The 19,637-nt window shown below is 36.1% G+C and overlaps 1 protein-coding gene across 1 annotated transcript; it reads right to left on the bottom strand.

The window, feature by feature from the left end:
- Nucleotides 1-1,996: 1,996 nt before the first annotated feature.
- On the bottom strand, nucleotides 1,997-11,025 carry hsd20b2 (hydroxysteroid (20-beta) dehydrogenase 2). The gene is made up of 11 exons (XM_019104591.2): nucleotides 10,785-11,025; nucleotides 6,518-6,564; nucleotides 5,750-5,825; nucleotides 5,303-5,413; nucleotides 4,529-4,596; nucleotides 4,375-4,419; nucleotides 3,069-3,103; nucleotides 2,901-2,982; nucleotides 2,716-2,781; nucleotides 2,482-2,631; nucleotides 1,997-2,265 (listed from the first exon to the last, which is right to left on the bottom strand). Exons 1-11 carry the CDS (start codon nucleotides 10,954-10,956, stop codon nucleotides 2,128-2,130), a joined length of 990 nt encoding a protein of 329 aa, XP_018960136.2. The 5' UTR covers nucleotides 10,957-11,025; the 3' UTR covers nucleotides 1,997-2,127.
- Nucleotides 11,026-19,637: the final 8,612 nt, after the last annotated feature.

Genomic DNA, 19,637 nt, shown 5'->3' with positions numbered 1-19,637 from the left:
AAAACAAGGGGGAAAATTACACACTTGAAACTGAACAGATATCCATCATAAAAGGAATTTGTACTCCTGTTAGGATCTTGCTGTCTTTTGAAAATTAAATATTAGCATTAATATTTAATTATTAATTATTATATACAAACACACACATATATATATATATATATATATACACACACACACATATATACCCCTTTATTTTTTTTGTTTCTGCCTTATGTTAAACTGCTTTAAATTACTTTTTTTTTTCCACATCAATCTACACTCCAGACACCATAATGGCAAAGCAAAAAAAAAACAATTTGTTTTTTAACATCTTTGCAAATTTATTAAAAATTTAAAACTTGAATGATTCCATTGCATAAGTATTCATACCCTTATCTTGGACAGTTGCAATTTAGCTCATGAGCATTCATATTGCTTGTAGATGTTACTACACTTCAAGTGACGTTAATCTGTGGCAAATTCAATTGAATGGTTATAATTTGGAAAGGCACACGTCTTTATAAAAGCTCTAACAGCTGATAATGCATATCAAAGCAAAAACCAAGCCCTGAGATCAAAAGAACTGCCTGTAGAGCTCAGAAACAGGTTTGCATCAAACCACACATTTTGGTAAGAGTTTAGAAAAATATTATTCTTCACTGAAGGCTCACAGAAGCATGTAATCTCTGTTACCCTGAATGGAACAACCAGGACTCTTCCTAGAGCTGGCCTCCTGGCCAAACTGACCAATTGATGGAGCAGGGCTTTGGTTAGTGTGGTGACCAAGAACCTGATGGTCACTCTAGTTGACCTCACTGATCATATGTAGAGATAGGAGAAATCTAGAGAAGGACAAAATCATCACTGCAACACTCCACCAATCTGGGCTTTATGGTGGTGTGGCATGACTCAATCCTCCCTTCAGTGAAGACACATGAAAACGCACTTGGTTTTTGCAAAAAACAAAAACACCTAAAGGACCCTCAGACAGTGAGAAACCATATTCTCAGCTATGATGAACCTAAATTCTAAGCATCATGTTTAAAGGAAACCAGGTACTACTCATCACATGCAGAGTAGCATCCCAAAAGTAAAGTGTGCTGTTAGCACCCTCATGCTGTGGGGTTGTTTTTCAGCATCAGGGACTGAGGGACTCATCAGAGTAGAAGAAAAGCTTAATGCACCAAAATATTGAGTTAGTCTTAATGAAAGCCCAGTCCAGAGCATTCAGAACCTCAGACTGGACAGAAGGTTCGCCTTCCAACAGGACAATGACCCTAAACACACAGCAAGAGTGGCTTATACAGCTCTGTGAATGTCCTTGAGTGGCCCAGCCAGAGCCTGGGATTGAACCTAATCAAATATTTCTGGAGAAACTTGAAAATGTGCATCTGCCCTCATCCATCCTGACAGCACATGAGAGGTGAAGGAGAAAGATAGCAGATAATTGCCAAATGCTAATAAGCAAAGCTTGTAGCATCAAACAGACTTAAGATTGTGAAGTTATTTCAGCTAAATATTTAGTTAAAGGTATAAATACTTATGCAATTAACTTATTTCAGTTTTTGTAACCTGGGATTTTGACCAAATATATTCAATCTTGACTTTTGTAAAATTTTTCAACAAGATGTTAAAAATGTGTGAACAAATACGGTTTTGGACAAATACGGTAATAAAAATATTTAAGAAAATACCTTAAAGTAACTACAAATGAGCATGTAAATCAAATATCTTTAAAATAAATTATGTGTGGATCATGCCCCCGATCTGTGCAATGTTCTCACCTTTTCCCCCTTGTTTGCATTAAGTAATGTGCATTTGAGGGAGGGAAAATTATATTTACCCTTTCCCAATTTGCCCTGCTGTAAATGCAAGTGTAAAAGTCACTGAACTCTGTGATAAGGTTACATAAGTTGAGACTTCGGATTATAATGCAAATACACAATGTAAATTTGAATGTTAGCTTTAACACAGACATAATTACTGTTGTAACAGTGCATCTGTTTTTTCTGTCACTGCAATAAAAAGAGTTTGCTTATATAGATATTATTGTTAATGCCATAATACATATTTCTGTATGTGTATGTGTATGCATGTTTTGTTATCAGTTTTTTTATGTTTATCTCTGCTGTCCATGGATTTGTGTTAGTCCTGTTTGTTTTTCGTCTCTGCCAACCTCTCCCTTAATTGTGGTTCAATGCTACGAGCGAATTTTGCCATGCGTTGCACACAAAAGGACGTGAGACGCAGCCAGCCAGGGAAAAAGATGGACAGAGCAATGTGCTGAAACAACAAAAGATGGTAAGTTTTCATTCCACAACATATTCAGACTTTTAAATTACTGAAATAAAATAAAAATGAATAGGACGTTACCGTACCACCCCTAATTATAACACAACCCTTTATATACTACAAACTGTTGAAATATGTTTTGAGAAGAGGGTAAAAATTGTTATAAAAGCTGCCATCCCACATCATACAAACTGACTGTGGCGTTACCTGCAGTGCATGAGTTAAACATCCACTTGTGTATGTTGTGTAACCCACAGTGTTCAGAGCATCTCTTGCAAATGAAGCAGCACTTTTCACCAGTGGATTCACAGGCACATTGTGAGTCATATTAGTGGAGACTATAAACGGGACTACACACTGGACAAAGGAAGAGAAACAACATTAAGGTTTGGCAAAAAAAAAAAAAAAAAAATACAAGATGTTTTCCAATACTGGACTTACTTGAACCGTGATTCCTTTTGATCTGTATTCTGCATGCAGACAGCGAGAGAAATATGTTACAAATATCTAGATGTAAGAAAAGAGGGAGACACGCTTTAGTTATTTTTGTATCTTATTCTGTAAGGCTGTGTTTGATGGAAATATACAAGCGTATGAAATTTGTTTTGTGTCCAACAAAGATGTACCTTAGTGGCAGAATACACTGACAGCATTGGCTGTGGCTGAGATGCAGCTTCTGATGATATGTTTATAATGAGGCCTTTCCCCCTGAGAGTAAACACAAGCCCTCACGTAAAACATAAACATAGTTGTCATAATTGAACAGATATGATCAGAGCTGGCTGTGTGTTTACCTCTCGAGCATGCCTGGTAAAACGAGTCTGCTCATCTACAAAACAACAACATTGTCATCAACATCACTGTTGTCATCGCCACCAAATTATTTTTATATTATATATTATATATTGTAAATCTTACAAATATATTAACAATTAAAAAACAATAAATATTTCACAATCAAATAAATGCAGACTTGGTGAGCAAAAGAGACTTCTTTCAAAAACATGAAAATTTTTATTTAAAATGTAAAAAATAATAACATCTCAAACTTTTAGCTGGTAGTGTATGTGTGTATCTTACAAGTTACTAGATTATATCTGTATGTAAAATCGGTATCCATTTTTATATCCATATCCATCGAGAGGGGTTGGACAGAATAATGTGAACATCTGTTACTACAGGGGATAATATTGTGTGTTTGTTTAGGCTGCAGTGAAAAAGCAACACTGCAGTGATCTTTTATTTATCTTTTCATTGTCATATAATTTGTGTTAACCAGTGTTTAGTAAGCTGTGGGTCAAAACTTCCAAAAAGGACAAATCATGGGAGCCTGTTTAGCAGGAGTCTCTGTAACCTTAACAACCCAATTATTTGGTGTCTTCATAAATATGTATGCCATTAACAAAGCATGGCAAGACTTCATCAGTGTGATGTGAAGGATAGAGACTGTCAAGTACTAGGAAAGACTGTGTCCAAACAACACAGAACTACTACTGCAAAGTGACAGCAAACTTCAGCTTTCACTCTGAAGACTCTGCTTCCACAAAAACCAAACCCAGGGCACTTTACACACCTAAAATTCATGAAGTAGCTGTACTTGCTTATACTTTAATCATGGACACCAATGCTAAAATGTGAACAATATGATCATAAATGCATACAATGTGATCATGAAACCTTGGCAGATGGAGCTCCAAGTTGAACTTCAACATCTGCCCTGGGCATTTCAATCACCTGACTTAATATTACAAAATCACTGTGAAGCAATTGGCAGATGTTATTTTAGACAATATTCAACTGGAGACCATTCAAAAGTTATAATAATCTATTCAAAAAAGGTTGGAAATTGTATTATAGGCAGATGGTGGTAACATACCTTAATGAAGAAATATACTGTAGCTATTTCCCAGGCATACACATTATTTTATCCATCCCCTGTATATGTTGTTTTTTTTTTGTTTTTTTTTACATATGTACTGTATATGAAGGGCACAAAATGGCACCCATTTTTATGCTGCTATGTCAAGATAATATATAAGATAACAAACATAATGGTATAACAGGCTGTCTGTAAACAGGTCCACATACAGATAGTCTCACCTGAGTGACGGACAGTGTGTTACAGTTTATCACCTGTGTGATTCTCTGGAGACAGAAAAAAAGCACTTAATATAATAGACACTTTCAAACAATGGACTCAGATTACAATAGAATAGAAAGTCAAGCTGTGTGGTGTAGAAAAGCTGAGTCAGACCTGGTCTGCATCAGGAACATCCAGAAAATTTGCCAGAACCCCTATATAGTTCATACCAACATTGTTCACTACAGAGAAAACAGAAGAAATCAATTATAGATAGGCTACATCTCACTTTTTTTCAGTAGTATGAGAAAGTAAAATCAGACTGATTTTGGTCAAGAATTTGTGTGTACTATGTATTGAGTGTGTTTTATTATCCTAATTGCTGATAGTGTAGAGCTTCTGATCTATTGTAAATAGAAAATATGCAGGCAAAAAACAGCAGCTGTGACTTGACTTGAAATGATGAGAAGGTAAATACTCTTACTCCTAATCACCAGAAGTTCATGATGATGATAGGGATGATGCTAGAGTATAATATGGGGAAGTACCAAATATACAGAAAATGAGTAGCTGGCAAATAATTTACATTTTGATTTCCAATTTCAATTGCATAGCACTTTTCACAATAAATATTTCTAAGCAGCTTTACAGAAATTCTTAATATTCATAAAACCTCAGTGCCTTATAGTCAACATTGGACTGTTTAATGCTTTAAGTGTTTACTGACATTGAAGTGTAGTCATTTATATTCTGTATACAGTAAGCAGGTAGAGTCGCAAAAATTAAACATAAAAGCAGGATTAAAAAATGGTCACGTAAAACTAAATAAAGATGGTTTTTGGTTTCAGAAATGAAAAACATTTATTCTATGGCCCCTATAAGGCTGATCAAAATTCATCTCATTCTTTTGCACCATCTTCACTGTTTTACACTTGATCTTTATCTTACCCAGAATTCCAATCTGCAGGCCCTCTAGCTGTTGTGCGATAGCAGAGTAGATGGAATGGCCCTCTGTGAAGTCTGTCTGAATCACACGTGTCTGCCGCTTGTACCGAGACTCTGAAACAAACACATACAGAGCAGATTTATTTAAAAATAATAATAAATAAATAAATAAATAAATAAATCTGTCTAAACTTATGAAAAAAAAAAAAACTAGTCTTGCTTGAAGAACACAGACTAGAGATGACTTACAAATGAGCTGCATATTAGACTATCTTTAGACTATTTTTAGATTCTTGATTATCTTTCAAAAAAGGGCCATCAAATTTTAGTCATACCATTCCAAGAAAAAATGGGTTGATTTCTTGCGTACAAATGGATTTGTCTCTGTTCTGATGACAAATTTCACTTCGAGAAGCTTAGTTTTTCCTTTTCACTTCTACTTTAACTCACCTATTTCCTTGGCCACACTGCAAAGCTTGTCCTCTGAACGGCTGATCAGAACAATGTCTAATCCTCTTCTGGCAAGCTAAGAAACAAATCCCACAAAGACAAATGTGTATGTATATAGAGGAAATAGTAAGAATAATAAATATCGCTCAACAGATTTTTGTCCACAGAATGAAAGTCACTGAGTCCAGTATTGTTTTGGAGCCCATTAACCTTCATTGTGTAGACAATACTAGTTCCAATTGTGTAACTTGTGCAAGTCAATCACAGGAGTCTCTCTTATTCTCTGTTGGGTATTCGGGAGGGCAAACTCATTGTTTGATGGACATCCTATCATTAATCAGACTTACTTTCCTCTTCCTTCACTGACGACAAGAACAATACGTTGTGGCGGCCAAGATAGGATTTTCAACTGATAACAATTGACCACATCCATGCAGATTTTGAGAAACGGAAATTACTAGTGTGTCTGGATCCTTTAAGATATTTTTGTGTTGACTTCCAGACTAGTTGATTATGGCAACTCGCCTATTGCATTTTAATGACAGTTACAGAACAAACCTGACATCCCTTGACTTAAAGCGAAGACTATAGCCATTTTAGCACACCAAAATAAGTAAAATATTGCATGTAGCTTAGAGGAACTATGCAACTCAGATAAATGGTTAATTACAAACCACAAAGATCTATAGTGAATATTTTAGTATCAAAATGGATGCTATTAAACTCCCACATAATTCATGTTTTAAGATAAGAGAGTTATTTACTGACCTCTTCAGCATATGCACGACCAATCCCTGATGTTGCTCCAGTTACAACTATGAGAGACAGGAAGGTTTAGTGAAATATCAACACTATCTCATCCTTCCTGTTCTGCTGTCAGTTATCATTATATCGCCCACCTTTAAACACTTTAATTGTTTGTGTCTGATTTGTAAGGCTGTTTCAATTATGTCTGGAATCTGCACATTTTAAGTAAACAAGAAAAAAGCAGCAGTGTTGAGTTTCTGGCTGTGCAGATGCCCCGAGCAGAATAAGTACTGGATAACCAATGCAAAAGAACACCCCTGCAGAAAAAACAGCAAAACAGGTCACAAGCACATGTTGTGTTTTGGACACTAGATGCTGGTGTGTCGCCTCCCATGCTGCGTAACCACAAACATCTGTCTTGCTCCAGCAAGACCCTGCTGCATCACTAATCAGCATGATTCTGCTGGTTACAACATGGTCCACCAGCTGGGCCAGCAGAAAACCAGTGCTGAGCGGTACAAACCAGAACAAAATTCATTATGCTAACAGTTCTTTTGATCAGCAGGGGCAATATATCAATCACTATCATCTCTAAGTCTAGATAAGAGAGACAAGTGACAAAACCTGATGCGCTGACTTTACTTAAATAGAAATGCATGTTACGTTTCCTGGAAAGCTTGTCCTGGGTATAGAGAAGTTCATCAGATAATTTTACCTCTGCATAAGTAAATCAGATTATTTAAGACAGGTCATATAAAAAATAAAAACTACAATAATTTACTTACCAAGGACACTGCAATGGCAGTTTTGATGTTCACAAAATGTATCATTTTTTAAAATATCATTAAAAAAGTATTTTTTTTCTGTAACATTTCAAAAAGTGAAACTTTCAGATATTCTGGAGTCATTACATGTAAAGTAAAACATTTAAAAAAATCATGTATCTCAAAATATTACAATTTTTACATTTGAGTTTCATTAAAGGGGTCATATGATGCAATTTAATTTTTTCCTTTCTGATCTGTAAAGATCTGTAAAGTTGCAAAGACTAAAGTCTCAAATCCAAAGAGATATTCTTTATAAAAGTTAAGACTTGTCCACACCCCCCTTGTTCTAACATGCCCCCACATGTCTACGTCACGATGGCTACGTTTACATGCACCCAAATAATCTGTTTGTAATCGGATTGACGGCTCAACCCGATCACTTTATTTTGCATTCATGTAAACACTACAATCAGATTCATCAATCGTAATGAATTCAGTCCGATTGAACCAAAAAGTGTGCATGAAAACGTAGCCGATGTGGGAAGATTTGCATAACGTCGCCCAAATGTTCACACAAAGAAAAAAGGCGTAACTTTTATGTTGTGGAGTCGCTGTGTGTTTCGTTGTGAAAGCGAAGCTACCTTGTTTTGCCTTCCAAAAGAGGACACAACTAGAAATCAGTGGTTAAGTTGTATTTACAACACTGTTGTATTCAACCCAAATATTCATATGTGTGCAGTGCATTTTACGGAGGACGAGGACTGTTTCCTGTGAGAGTAGCCTACAATGCCGGTGTCTGTTTCTATAAAGTGGGGCAGTTTCAACTTTGCAAGAACAGTCTGGCACTTCTGACTCAGTCTGTAAGTTTACATATTTTAAAGAATTTGCCACTGATGATTTAAACACACGTTTTGAGCAGTGTAGAGTAGCACTTGTTTGTCGTTTCTCCAATCACAAATGCAGACATGGTATGCTCTGCATATTTCGTATCTCTTATCACGTACAACGTTTGTTCTATTAGACTGTAAGTGTGAAGTGGACATCACCAGATATCCCGCCATGATTCCATTTTGAAACGAGTGTATATGTTCCATTCAAAGGGCATTAAAGTGTGTGAGACTTGAATTTAAATTGTTTTATTTACAGAGGTATGTGATGTCACACTCGTCTGTGTGTGAAGACGCTGCAGGCAGCAGCGCAGCTCAAGTCCATGAATGAATATTCAGAAGTGAAGTAAACTTCAACGGATTTCCCCTGCTCAGGGAGTAGGGAGCAATGAACAAGGTGCAGTGATCATATCAATCGGAACGCAGTTTATGCACGTAGCTCTCTTATAACAAGTTGGTTATATGAATCAGGTGTGTTTACTAAGAGAGACATGCAAAATATGCAGAGCAGGGGGGCGCAAGGACTGGGATTGGGAACCGCTGTGGTTAGGGGCGTAACAGTTCCGTCACATGCTTGAGGCATTCAGCCAATCACAACGAACTGGATTGCTGGCCAATCAACATACACCTTTCTTTTCAGAAAGATGAGCTTTATAAAAATTAACGTGTTTCAGAAAGGCGGGGCATAAAGAAGCAACAATAATGTACAGTACGTGCAAAATAATGTTTTTTTTTTTTACCTTAAACTGCATGAACACATTGCATTAAACCAAATACACAAAATAATGTTCTTTTTAGCAACATCATATGACCCCTTTAAATGACCATCCCTACAGTATAAATCCTGGGTATCCCTTGTCCTTTGAAACCCCAATAATGGGGAAGACTGCTGACTTGGCAATGGTCCAGAAGACAATCATTGACACCATCCACAAAGAGGGTAAGTCACAGAAGGTCATTACTGAAAGGGATGGCTGTTCACAGAGTGCTGTATCAAAGCATATTAAATGCAAAGTTGACTGGAAGAAATTGGGTAGGAAAAGGTGCACAAGCAACAGGGATGACCGCAAGCTTGAGAAAACTGTCAATCAAAGCTGATTCAAACACTTGGGAGAGCTTCACAAGGAGTGGACTTGCATCAAGAGTCACCATCCTCAGATGTCTTCAGAAAAAGGGCTACCAAGTCACTTCTGAAACAGAAACGTCAGAAGCATCTTACCTGGGCTAAGGAGCAAAGGAACTGGACTGTTGCTCAGTGGCCCAAAGTCCTCTTCAAAGATAAAAGTAAATTTTACATTTCATTTGGAAATCAAGGTCTGGAGGAAGACTGGAGAGCAGCAGAATCCAAGCTGCTTGAAGTCCAGTGTGAAGTTTCCGAAGTTAGTGATGATTTGGGGTGCTGTGATGTCTGCTGCTGTTGGTCAACTGTGTTTTATCAAGTCCAAAGTCAATGCAGCCATCTACCAGGAGATTTTGGAGCACTTTATGCTTCCATCTGCTGACAAGCTTTATGGAGATGCTGATTTTCTTTTCCAGCAGGACTTTAGCACCTGCCCACAGTGCCCAAAACCACTTCCAAGTGGTTTGTTGACCATGCTATTACTGTGCTTGATTGGCCAGCCAACATGCCTGACCTGAACCCCATCTGGAATCTATGGGATATTTTCAAGAGAAAGATGAGAAACAGTTGATACTACAATACAGACAAGCTGAAGGCTTAATAGTGCCTCAGCAGTGCCACAGGCTGACTGCTCCCATGCTAATCCTCACTGATGCTGTCATTTGTGCTGGAGGTGCACCAACCAAGTATTGAGTGCATAAATGAACATACTTTAAAGAACTTGAACTTTTCTGTTTTGCAAATGCTTTTTTTGATTGATCTTAGGAAATATTCTAATATTCTGAGACACTGTATTTTTTACTTTCATGAGCTGTAAGCTCTAATCATCAAAATTAAAAAATTTTGAAATGTTTTACTTTACATGTAATGAATGTAGAATATATGAAAGTTTCACTTTTTGAAAAAAATTAACTTTTTCACGATATTCTAATTTTTTTGGATGCACCTGTATTTATGAAATCTTCATGATAAGAATTTTTTGGCAAGCTATTTTAACAGGTATTTGAAAAAAGCAGTATGTTTTTATGGTACTACATTAATTATTTTGAATTACAAGTATACAGTTTCATAGTGACTACTGCAGTATCTTTTTCAGTCTTATAATTAACCATTCATTAGATTCTAGTACTTATTCCTGTAGTGTCTGTTCAATTGGTCATTAGCAAGCAGTTCAATTCATAAAAAATAGTAAGAAATCAAAATTTTATTAGTAACAATTTGAAAAGATTTGCATAAATGGATACTTGTATTTAATGAATTGAGAAATAACTAGGCTACTATTGCCTAATGATTATGTGCTAGTAAAACTATAAGGTATATTATAGATATAACCCATATATAATTCAATTTGTAATGTTGACACTGGTATATTTGCTTGCCAGTATTATCACAAATAATTTTATTAAAAGCATTAATCGCATAATAATATATGTTAGGTGGTTAGTTAAAGGGAATAAATGATAAAATGGCTTGCCATACCATTCATAGTGAAAGAATAAGCAAGAACACCTTACCAGCCCATTGGCCATATGTCCTCAGGTTCGTTTGCCAGATCTCAGAAAGCACGTACACTTTGAAACCATGCCAACACCGCCACGACCACCTCAGCAGGTAATACACAACCGTAACGGAACCGATGCTGCATAACACCAGTGAATACCAGCTGCACTCTGCCATGTCTCCCATTTTACTACTTTGCAACTATACGTTTCTGTCACACGTATACAATACAATGAGCTTCTTCTGGTATGCTCCAGAATTGAAAAAAAAAAAAAAACTCCACATACATACTCAGGCTTAATTATATGCACGCTCCTCCCATTGTTCCTGAGGCCTATCTGTCATTGGTCGGCAGTATAGAATAGAACATCAGATTCTTGATAACTCCGCTTTTAAGTAAACACATTGTTCGTGTTAACAGGTGAGAGGTCGGTTACTTTATGTACTCTGAAGATTATGTGGATCCTTTCGGCTGACTTTTTGGTAGAAATGTGATTCAATAAATGTCTCTCATGTGGTCCGACCTGCCATTCACCTCAAAGTTTATCACTTTTGAATGACATACTGTATGAACAGTTTATAACTGTACGAAACAGTTTGTAAACATTAAAAAGTGTACAGAGGAACAGCCCAGAGTTATATTGGTCGATACAGCACACGAGTAGATGACAGTACAGCTGTCTGTACAGCTTGTTCAAATTGTTCGTTTATGTTTCTATTTACAAACACAAGATGGCGATATCGTCTTGTTTCTCAGCCTGGTCTTAGCGCATGTTCGAAGATATTTTAGGCAATTACAGTGTGCTAAAATGTAAGTAGTAGATAAATACACAAATAAATTATTAAAAACTACTAAAAAGAAAAACTTAAAAGTGTGTGATGACTAGAAATAATTATCAATTTGGGAAAACTGCAATAAAATATTAAAGTGTAATGCAAGAAATGGGAAGTATAATGTGCAATACATTTTTTTTTTCGTAAAATAAATCACTGCTGTATTGTTTAATCTTATTAAAAATTATAACTATTTTTAAGATTGAAGTATAAAAATAGATGATTTTACCAAGTAGAATGCTATAACAAAAACTTTTAAAAGCAGCTCATGTCACATAAAAAATTATCTGTCAATACCATTCTGCCCTATATATGCTTGTAAACTGAACAGACAATAAATCTTGCATTCACTGTTGGTGTTAGTTAAAGTGATCCCACCCTCAGTGGGAAAGCAGTGAAAGGTCATATAAGGTTGTGCTTGAGAGTAAGACAAAGTGAAAGTTACATTGCACTGTGGGATTCCCCTTCATTGCAGGAAACACAGCTTCTAAGAACAGACGCATGTAGAGTATGATGTGCTTAAGATCTACCAGTGAGGAAGGTATTTGTTTGCTTTTTTACTATTCATTTTTTTCTACTTCATTCTTCACATGTTTTGGTATAGTTTTTGGCATTCAGCTTAATGGAAATCATTTGTGAATTTATGACTTGTAGGAGCAAAAAAAATTCTGCCTTGTTGTCCTGTTGTATTAAAAATAGGTGCTGACTAACTGATCTTTTCCTGAGTGATTTGTGTTATATATGCTCATGTTTTTCTCCAGTGGCTTACAATTGCTTGCTTAAAGTTTCTCAGTCAATCTGTGGATGTGGAACAGGAGAATTTAAACCATGAGCAGTCCAAAGGTAGAACTTTTTTTTATTATTTTTTTTATATGAATTAGTATAACACTGCCCACATTATGACAGAGTACTATAGGAAAGAAATAACTTACATTTTAGCCAATTTATTTTTCTTCAAATAAAACAGTTCCAAAAGATTCCAACCAAATTAATTTTTGCATTTCCTGCCAACACACGTTAGCACTGTTAGTAGGACTAGATTGATTAAAGGATTCAACGACTCAGACTTAAGGAGTGTCACTTGTTTCTTTGTTGAATAAATCATTTGAGTTAATGATTCAATGACACACTCACAATGACAAAAGTATTTAATCGCCACCTACTGGCAACGATGTAACTTGTCTGTCTGTCTTGTAGTGTCCCGGTTGTCAGCAATCTAATATCAGAAAGCTGGATGGACAGCGTGCAGTCTGCAAATCTTGTTCTAAAGCAAAGAAAACCGTGTTTCTTTTCTGCTGGGCATGTCAGAGGGAATGGCCACGCGATGCTTCAACCGCCAACTCCTGCATGCTGCCGAACTGTGCATTCCGTGCTGCCCTCCTCAGCGTCATACAGATCGATGACCCGCAAAGCTCAGTGAATGGATGTCCATACTTTAGGGCCTGTCTGGGATGCCAGGCCGTGTTAACACACAATGGTGAAGGCTGCCCAAACATCATTTGTCCCCACTGCGACAAGAAGTTCTGCTTTCGCTGCTTGCGTCCAGAATGCTATGACAATGAATACTATAATGGCGATGATGATACTGATGAATACTATGACAGTGATGATGATGATACTGAGACACAGCTCTGTGTGATAGTGGACAATGCTGCGATCCTTAAAGATCTGGGACTCTAGAGGATGATGATAAACTATTAAAAAATAACATTTAATTTCAAAAGAGAATAACTGTTTTTTTTGTTTTGTTTTTTACTTTCTGTTTTTGTCTTTTCCTTTAAGCCAGAGGTGGAAAAAAATAAATCTTTGGAACAAACTGTAAACATGATGTTTTAATTATTCATTCTCACTGAAAAGCTCCAGTGCATTTTGACGATTTGCCATACCAGAAAAATACCAGAGAACATGTTTATGATTATGGCCGTGATCAAGTGATCAGGGTCACAAAAGGTAAGAGGGGCAGAGATTGCTATCTGGCAAGCATTTATTTCCACTTTCATTCTTCGACCAGCAGATGGCGCTATATAAACCTAAATCACCAATCATCTAGTAATCGCTGGCTAAATGAATAGCCAAATAAGTGTTTTGCAAAGAAAAGACAAAAACAACAACAACTAAGGACCTGTACATAACAGTATACCTTTTTTTCAGTTGAACGTTAATATTTTGGAAGAGTGCCAATGGGGTATTTTTGCTATCTATTTTCTTTTCTGTTAGGCTACTTCCGCCTAAAATTAGAAAGTGAAAGACGCAGGACTTGGTATTTCCCTTCATTCTTTTTAAGCAGACGAGAAATAAACACTTTCATTTCGTGTCTGTTCGCACAAAGAAGTGGATTAAATAGTGTGCTGGTCTCCAGTAAGTACTGATTTACAATTTGTTCATTTTACTAGTTATCATCATACATTCTGTAGTAAGAGTCCCTTTAACTGCATAGGTGGGTCAAATTAATACTATTTGTAATTCACACTTGTAGGAAGGAATATTGTTTTCTTGTTGGCAGAGACATATTGATTTTCGAAATGCATGTTATTTTACACAGTAAATGATGTTCTTGGTAAACTGTCTTAATGTGGATCGTAAGTGTGAGGCACCGTGTCCTCAGTTACCGTCAGCACAGTTCCCAATACCTTTTGTCTTACTTTTTCCTTACTAATCGTCTGACCCTCGTCTACTCTCGCGTTCTCTCTCTCAGGTGTGTCCATCCGTGGCAGCTGTCCAGGAGTATCTGAGCCATGAACGATCCAAAGGTAGATTGACCGCGCGAGAACATTCTGATCCATCATGACGTCAGACGTTTCGCAAACTCTATTTTCAGACGCTTTAACAGAATACTACAGGAGGGAATTAAACTCTAAGACTTAATTTAGCACACTATGTCAAGGTGTCTGATTAACTATGACGCAGTTTTCCATTGATAAGTATAGAAGAGCCTAACTGGGTTAAAACTTTAAGGATCATTGAGCTATTGCTCAGTCATTTTAGTTATATTTAAGATGTGAAAATGTACACCTACTGTAAGGCTACTAGCAAGATTATCCATAAAACAATTTGATATGAAGCCATGATACTGTTGTTAAATGAATAAGGTAATTATGCAACTGTGCAAAGCTTAAAGGGATACTCCATCCCAAAATGAAAATTTGTCATTATTCACTTACCCATGTCCTTCTAAACCCGTAAAAGCTTTCGTGTACAAAAAGTATTCTCGTCGCTTCATAATGTTACGGTTGAATCACTGATGGCAAATGAACTATTCTGGCGTTGCTTTTCATACTTTCCTGGACCTTGACACTGTTATTTATTTGGCAGTCTATGGGACAGTCTCAAGCCTCCCTGTTTTCATCAAAAATATCTTAAATTGTGTTCCGAAGACGAACAAAGCTTTTACGGGTTTGGAACGACATGGGGGAAAGTGATTAATGACAAAAAAAAAAAAAAACTATGGTGATTCCCAATGTCGCTACTGTTTTGAATGAGTACACGTTTTGTTTCAAAAGTACAGTAAGCTACTGGAGTGTAGTAAGCTTCACACATTAAAGGGTTACTTCATCCCAAAATGATTTTTTTTTTACATAATATATGTGTGTGTACTGTGTATATTTATTATTTATGTATAAAGACACACTCATACAGTAGGCTATATATTTTGAAAATATTTTCATGTATTTACATGTATATATTTATATTTATATATAAATATTTTTAATATACAAATAAAACATTTTTTCTTAAATATCTAAATTTATGTGTGTATTTAAATGTAGCCTACATATATACACAGTACACACATTATGTAAACAAAAACTTTTATTTTTGATGCGATTAATCAAATTATAAAATACTAGGCCTATTATTATTGTTAATATTAATAATAGTAATAAATACTTCAGTTAAAGCTGCAGTCACATTGACCGTTGTTCTGCGAAATTTGCACTTTTATTAGGAATCTGCACAATTCTGCAAATTTCCCTATTTTTTTGAGTTGGCCATGTGAATGGCTGCTTTGTGAGCAGTGCTTCATACGTTTTTAAATTCTTGACAATAAACAATGAATTTAGTGCCCAAATATTTTGCTATTGTGACTGCATTGTGCTTGTTTCAGGTGAGTTTATCATCTGGTGCATCTAGCTTTGCACAGTTTGTGCATTAAAGTTACTTTATACAAAAAATTATAAAAACTTAGGTTTAGAGAAGTTGTAAAACTTGTGGAAATACTTAACCATAATTTTTAAGTGGAAAAGTAAGTGAATCTGTGAAGTGGAGCCCCTCTTTTATTTTATTTCGTGACCAAATCTCACCAATTTTTTTCCCCTCCCTAGTGTCCTAGTTGTGATCAGTCTAATGTGGGAGTTTTGGATGGTCAGTGTGCGGTCTGCAAGTCTTGCTCTAAATCGAAGAGGTCCGTGTTTCAGTTCTGCCTGGCGTGTCAGAGAGAGTGGCCACGCAACACTCCGACCACCAATTCCTGCATGCTGCCAAACTGTGCGCTCCGTGCTGCACTCCTCAACAAAACGAAAATCACTGACCCCAACAGCTCGGCGAGAGGATGTCCATATTTCAGGGCCTGTCCAGGGTGCAAGGCCCTGCTTACACACAATGGAGAAGGCTGTCCCAACATCATATGCCCTCATTGTAGCACACCCTTCTGCTTCCGCTGCCTCCGTCAGAGGTGCCTTGGGCTGGGCAGTATTGAAGCCCTTGGGATTCTTACCAATAGACTGACCCGCTTTCAAGATTATGATATAACTCCATGTAGAGTTGTGGACAACAAACAGAGTCTCACAGTTTTTGGACTGTAATGAGAAAGTTTTGAACATAAGATCTGTTAAATAGCATAATGCTAAAAACTAATGAAATATGGCCAGTTAAGTTCTACCCTATATGTGAATTATATGAATACCTGTTAAACATGCTATTGAAAACATTGTTATTCTTGCATATGTTTAGAAAAAGGTAAGTCTAAAAATTATTAATATGCCGCTTGGATGATTTAGAAGTTAAGATTATCTCTCTTTTTTTCAAATCTGAAATGCTGATTATTTACACTACATAATAATATCAATAAAAACCTTTACAATGCTTAACCCTGTTTGAATTCATTTAATCATTCTGTTATTGCACAAAGAGTACAAAAAGGCATTATAATTTTATGTATGCCTTCAAGTAATCAATTTAATTTTAGTCAGTCAGTTTAAACTTGGCGATTACTGAAATGTTTTTAAGATACACTACACTTGGTAAAACAGTCAACTTAAAAAGGTTTTCCGAGCTTAAGATTTCCAAAGCAGTCACCAGGCCTACTACTTGGTCAACTATCTCAAGATAGGCTCAAGATTTATGGTTCAACCAAAAATCAAAATACCAACCCCATGCCATTTACTGATTTTTTTATTCCAGTCTAATGAGGAACAGAATTTAAGTAGGCTAGTTATGAAAATCATTTGCTTGACAGCCGTGGTCACTTCATTCACTTTCACTGTAGCTATGGAAAAGGGCAGTTGAGGCCATTCACAGAACAGAATGGATTTGTTAAAAATCAGTGCAGTTGTAGTCGAATGAAAAAAGGTCTAATGTGGTGGGACGTAGTGCAGTAGAATGTAAAAACACGTTCTTGGTGAATGACCCCATCAGTTATTCTGCCATAAACAATATTTTTGTGTTTCCAGATGACAGAAATTTGTACAGGTTTAGAAGGACATGAGGGTGAGGATTTTTTCTTGTTTCTTTAAATTGTGCAGATTTACGCAAATACAGCATAGCCTACACGTTGTTTGCCATGTCATGCATTTTAGTGTATGTAATTATAAATTAACATGATTTTACTATGATAATGTACTAATAATTCTATCAAACTTTAATTATCAATTCTTTCAGGCAAATTATGTTGCTACCTGTCACCCCCCACCTCATTTCTCTCTCTCTGATCAGAGGTAAGAGGCTTGCCATCTGAAGCTCAGTACAGCACAACCCAATCTGGCTAATCTGATTAACTTAAAATTTAAGGGAGTTTAAGGATATACAAGGACTAAGACAATGTGTGTGTCTTCTCCATCCAGCACCTTCGTTTCCAGTGCTCTTACAGCTCTCTGATTAATATGAGCCAGCCACATAGTGTTTAATAGTGCTGCAGTCAAAGCTAAACCAATATTGCCAGTAGCCTTATGGAGGTCCTACTTTTAAGACCATTAATGAGGGCAGTTAGTGGAAGAAAAGATTTAACTGGATCAAGGAAAAGTGACATTCTAGAACACACAAAACCATTTACTTTAAGAGAAAAGAATATGGTGCATAACACCATTACGCACCATTCTTTTTTTTAATGTTTTTGGAAGAAAGAAGTTTCATATGCTGAATGCAATGCTGCAATGCTGCATTTATTAAATTAAATACATTAATTAATTACATTTAATTAATTAAATAAATACAGTGAAAGCAATAATATTGTAAAATATTATTACAATTTAAAATACTGTTTTCTATTTTAAAATGCAATTTATTTCTGCAAAGCTGAATTTTCAGCAGTCATTAATTATATACGCCAGTCTAGTGTCACATGATCCTACAGAAATCAGTCATAATATGCTGATTTGGTGCTTAAATTCAAAAGCATTTTACCAAAATGCTGTCATGCAGCATTAATTTTTGATCAGCATTCTTGCTGAATAAAAGTATTAATTTCTTTAAAAACATCTTCAAAAATTCTAAACAGTAGTATACAGATTTTACGATTCATATATATATATAGAGAGAGAGAGAGAGAGAGAGTTAAACATTAATTCTTTCCATAAATCTTTTTTAGAAAATTCCAAAAGAATTCTCTTAATGGGACTAATTATGGTGATTAATGTGATCACCGTATTGTAATCGCCATCAGCCACTATTATGTGTCTATTTGTTAAATAATTTATATCCATTTCTATTTTACAAATGAATATTTACATTTTGGTTAAACTGATTTGCATAAATTAGTTTGTAGGGCCTACGTTTGTATAAAAGTCAGAGCACTGCTCCAGTCCTGGAGGACTGCTCGAGGATATAGTCGGGTCATAATCTTAAAAGGTTTTGACCTTAGAGCTCTTGCAGCATGATCTCTCACAGTTCCCTCTCTCGATTCATATACCTCCATCCTTTCATTTCATTATTTTGAATGCTGCTTCCTGTAATTACAGCTTGGTAACCCTGTAACCTTTTGTACCAGTTTTCTCCAGAAGGCCTTTGAGCGCTTCATGTCTGACTTGCAAATATCAGACTGAAATGTAGCTTTTATGTCAAAGCAAACTCTAAGAAGAGTGTGACTGGGTTGTGCTATAGGACACAGTGTCACAATGAACAAAGAGGTATCGTGGCTTAGGGCTTCCTGGGAACTAAAATCTCCTTTCACCTGTTGGGAGCTACTAGCCAAGCTTATAAACTCAAGAAAGACCTAGAAGTAGGAAGGAGGAGCAGAAAAGAAAGAGGGACACATTGACATTTGGGATTTTTTAATGTGAAATGAGGTCCTGTTACACTAATGTTTTAACACCATCATCTAAAACTCATTGCAGAAGTCTGGTGCCAGTTGTGCTTTTTTTCTGTCCATTGTGTTAAATTGTGTTCAATTAAAAAGCATTGCCCCAAAAGAAGTTAACAGTAAAAAACAAGACTTTAGTCATGTCAGTAGCTTTACAAAATCTGTTTATTCGACCTTAACAGTAGGTCTGCCATGTTGAGGCCATGGGACCAGTCAAATCCCACTAACTTATTTTGGTTACTATTATCTTTCACTTTCATTAATCAAGGCTGACTGTGAGTTGTACAGCCATTTTAGGTGTCCAAGAAGACTGCCATATTGGCCAGTGTAGCATAAACTAAAATTACAGAGTGCACCTGAGGCAACAAGATGGAGCAGGAAAGTACAGGTACAATGGTTACACTTTATTTTAAGGTGTCCTTGTTACAGTGTAATTATACATTTTAGTACTGAGTAATAATAGTTAACTGCATGTATTTACTATTAGGGTTAGGATTAGGGTTTGTCTTAGGGGTACTCG

This window comes from Cyprinus carpio, chromosome B5, assembly GCF_018340385.1.
Source record: "Cyprinus carpio isolate SPL01 chromosome B5, ASM1834038v1, whole genome shotgun sequence".
NCBI lineage: Eukaryota > Metazoa > Chordata > Actinopteri > Cypriniformes > Cyprinidae > Cyprinus > Cyprinus carpio.
Note: the sequence above shows the minus strand (reverse complement) of the source record. Positions and strands in the feature narration are given on the sequence as shown.

Coding starts and splice junctions, on each gene's coding strand:
- hsd20b2 (XM_019104591.2), bottom strand. CDS start 10,956: ATGGGAGACATGGCAGAGTGCAGCTGGTATTCACTGGTGTTATGCAGC. Junction 2,983..3,068: donor TTACCAGGCATGCTCGAGAG/GTAAACACACAG, acceptor GTTTACTCTCAG/GGGGAAAGGCCTCATTATAA. Junction 2,782..2,900: donor CAGTGTATTCTGCCACTAAG/GTACATCTTTGT, acceptor TCTTACATCTAG/ATATTTGTAACATATTTCTC.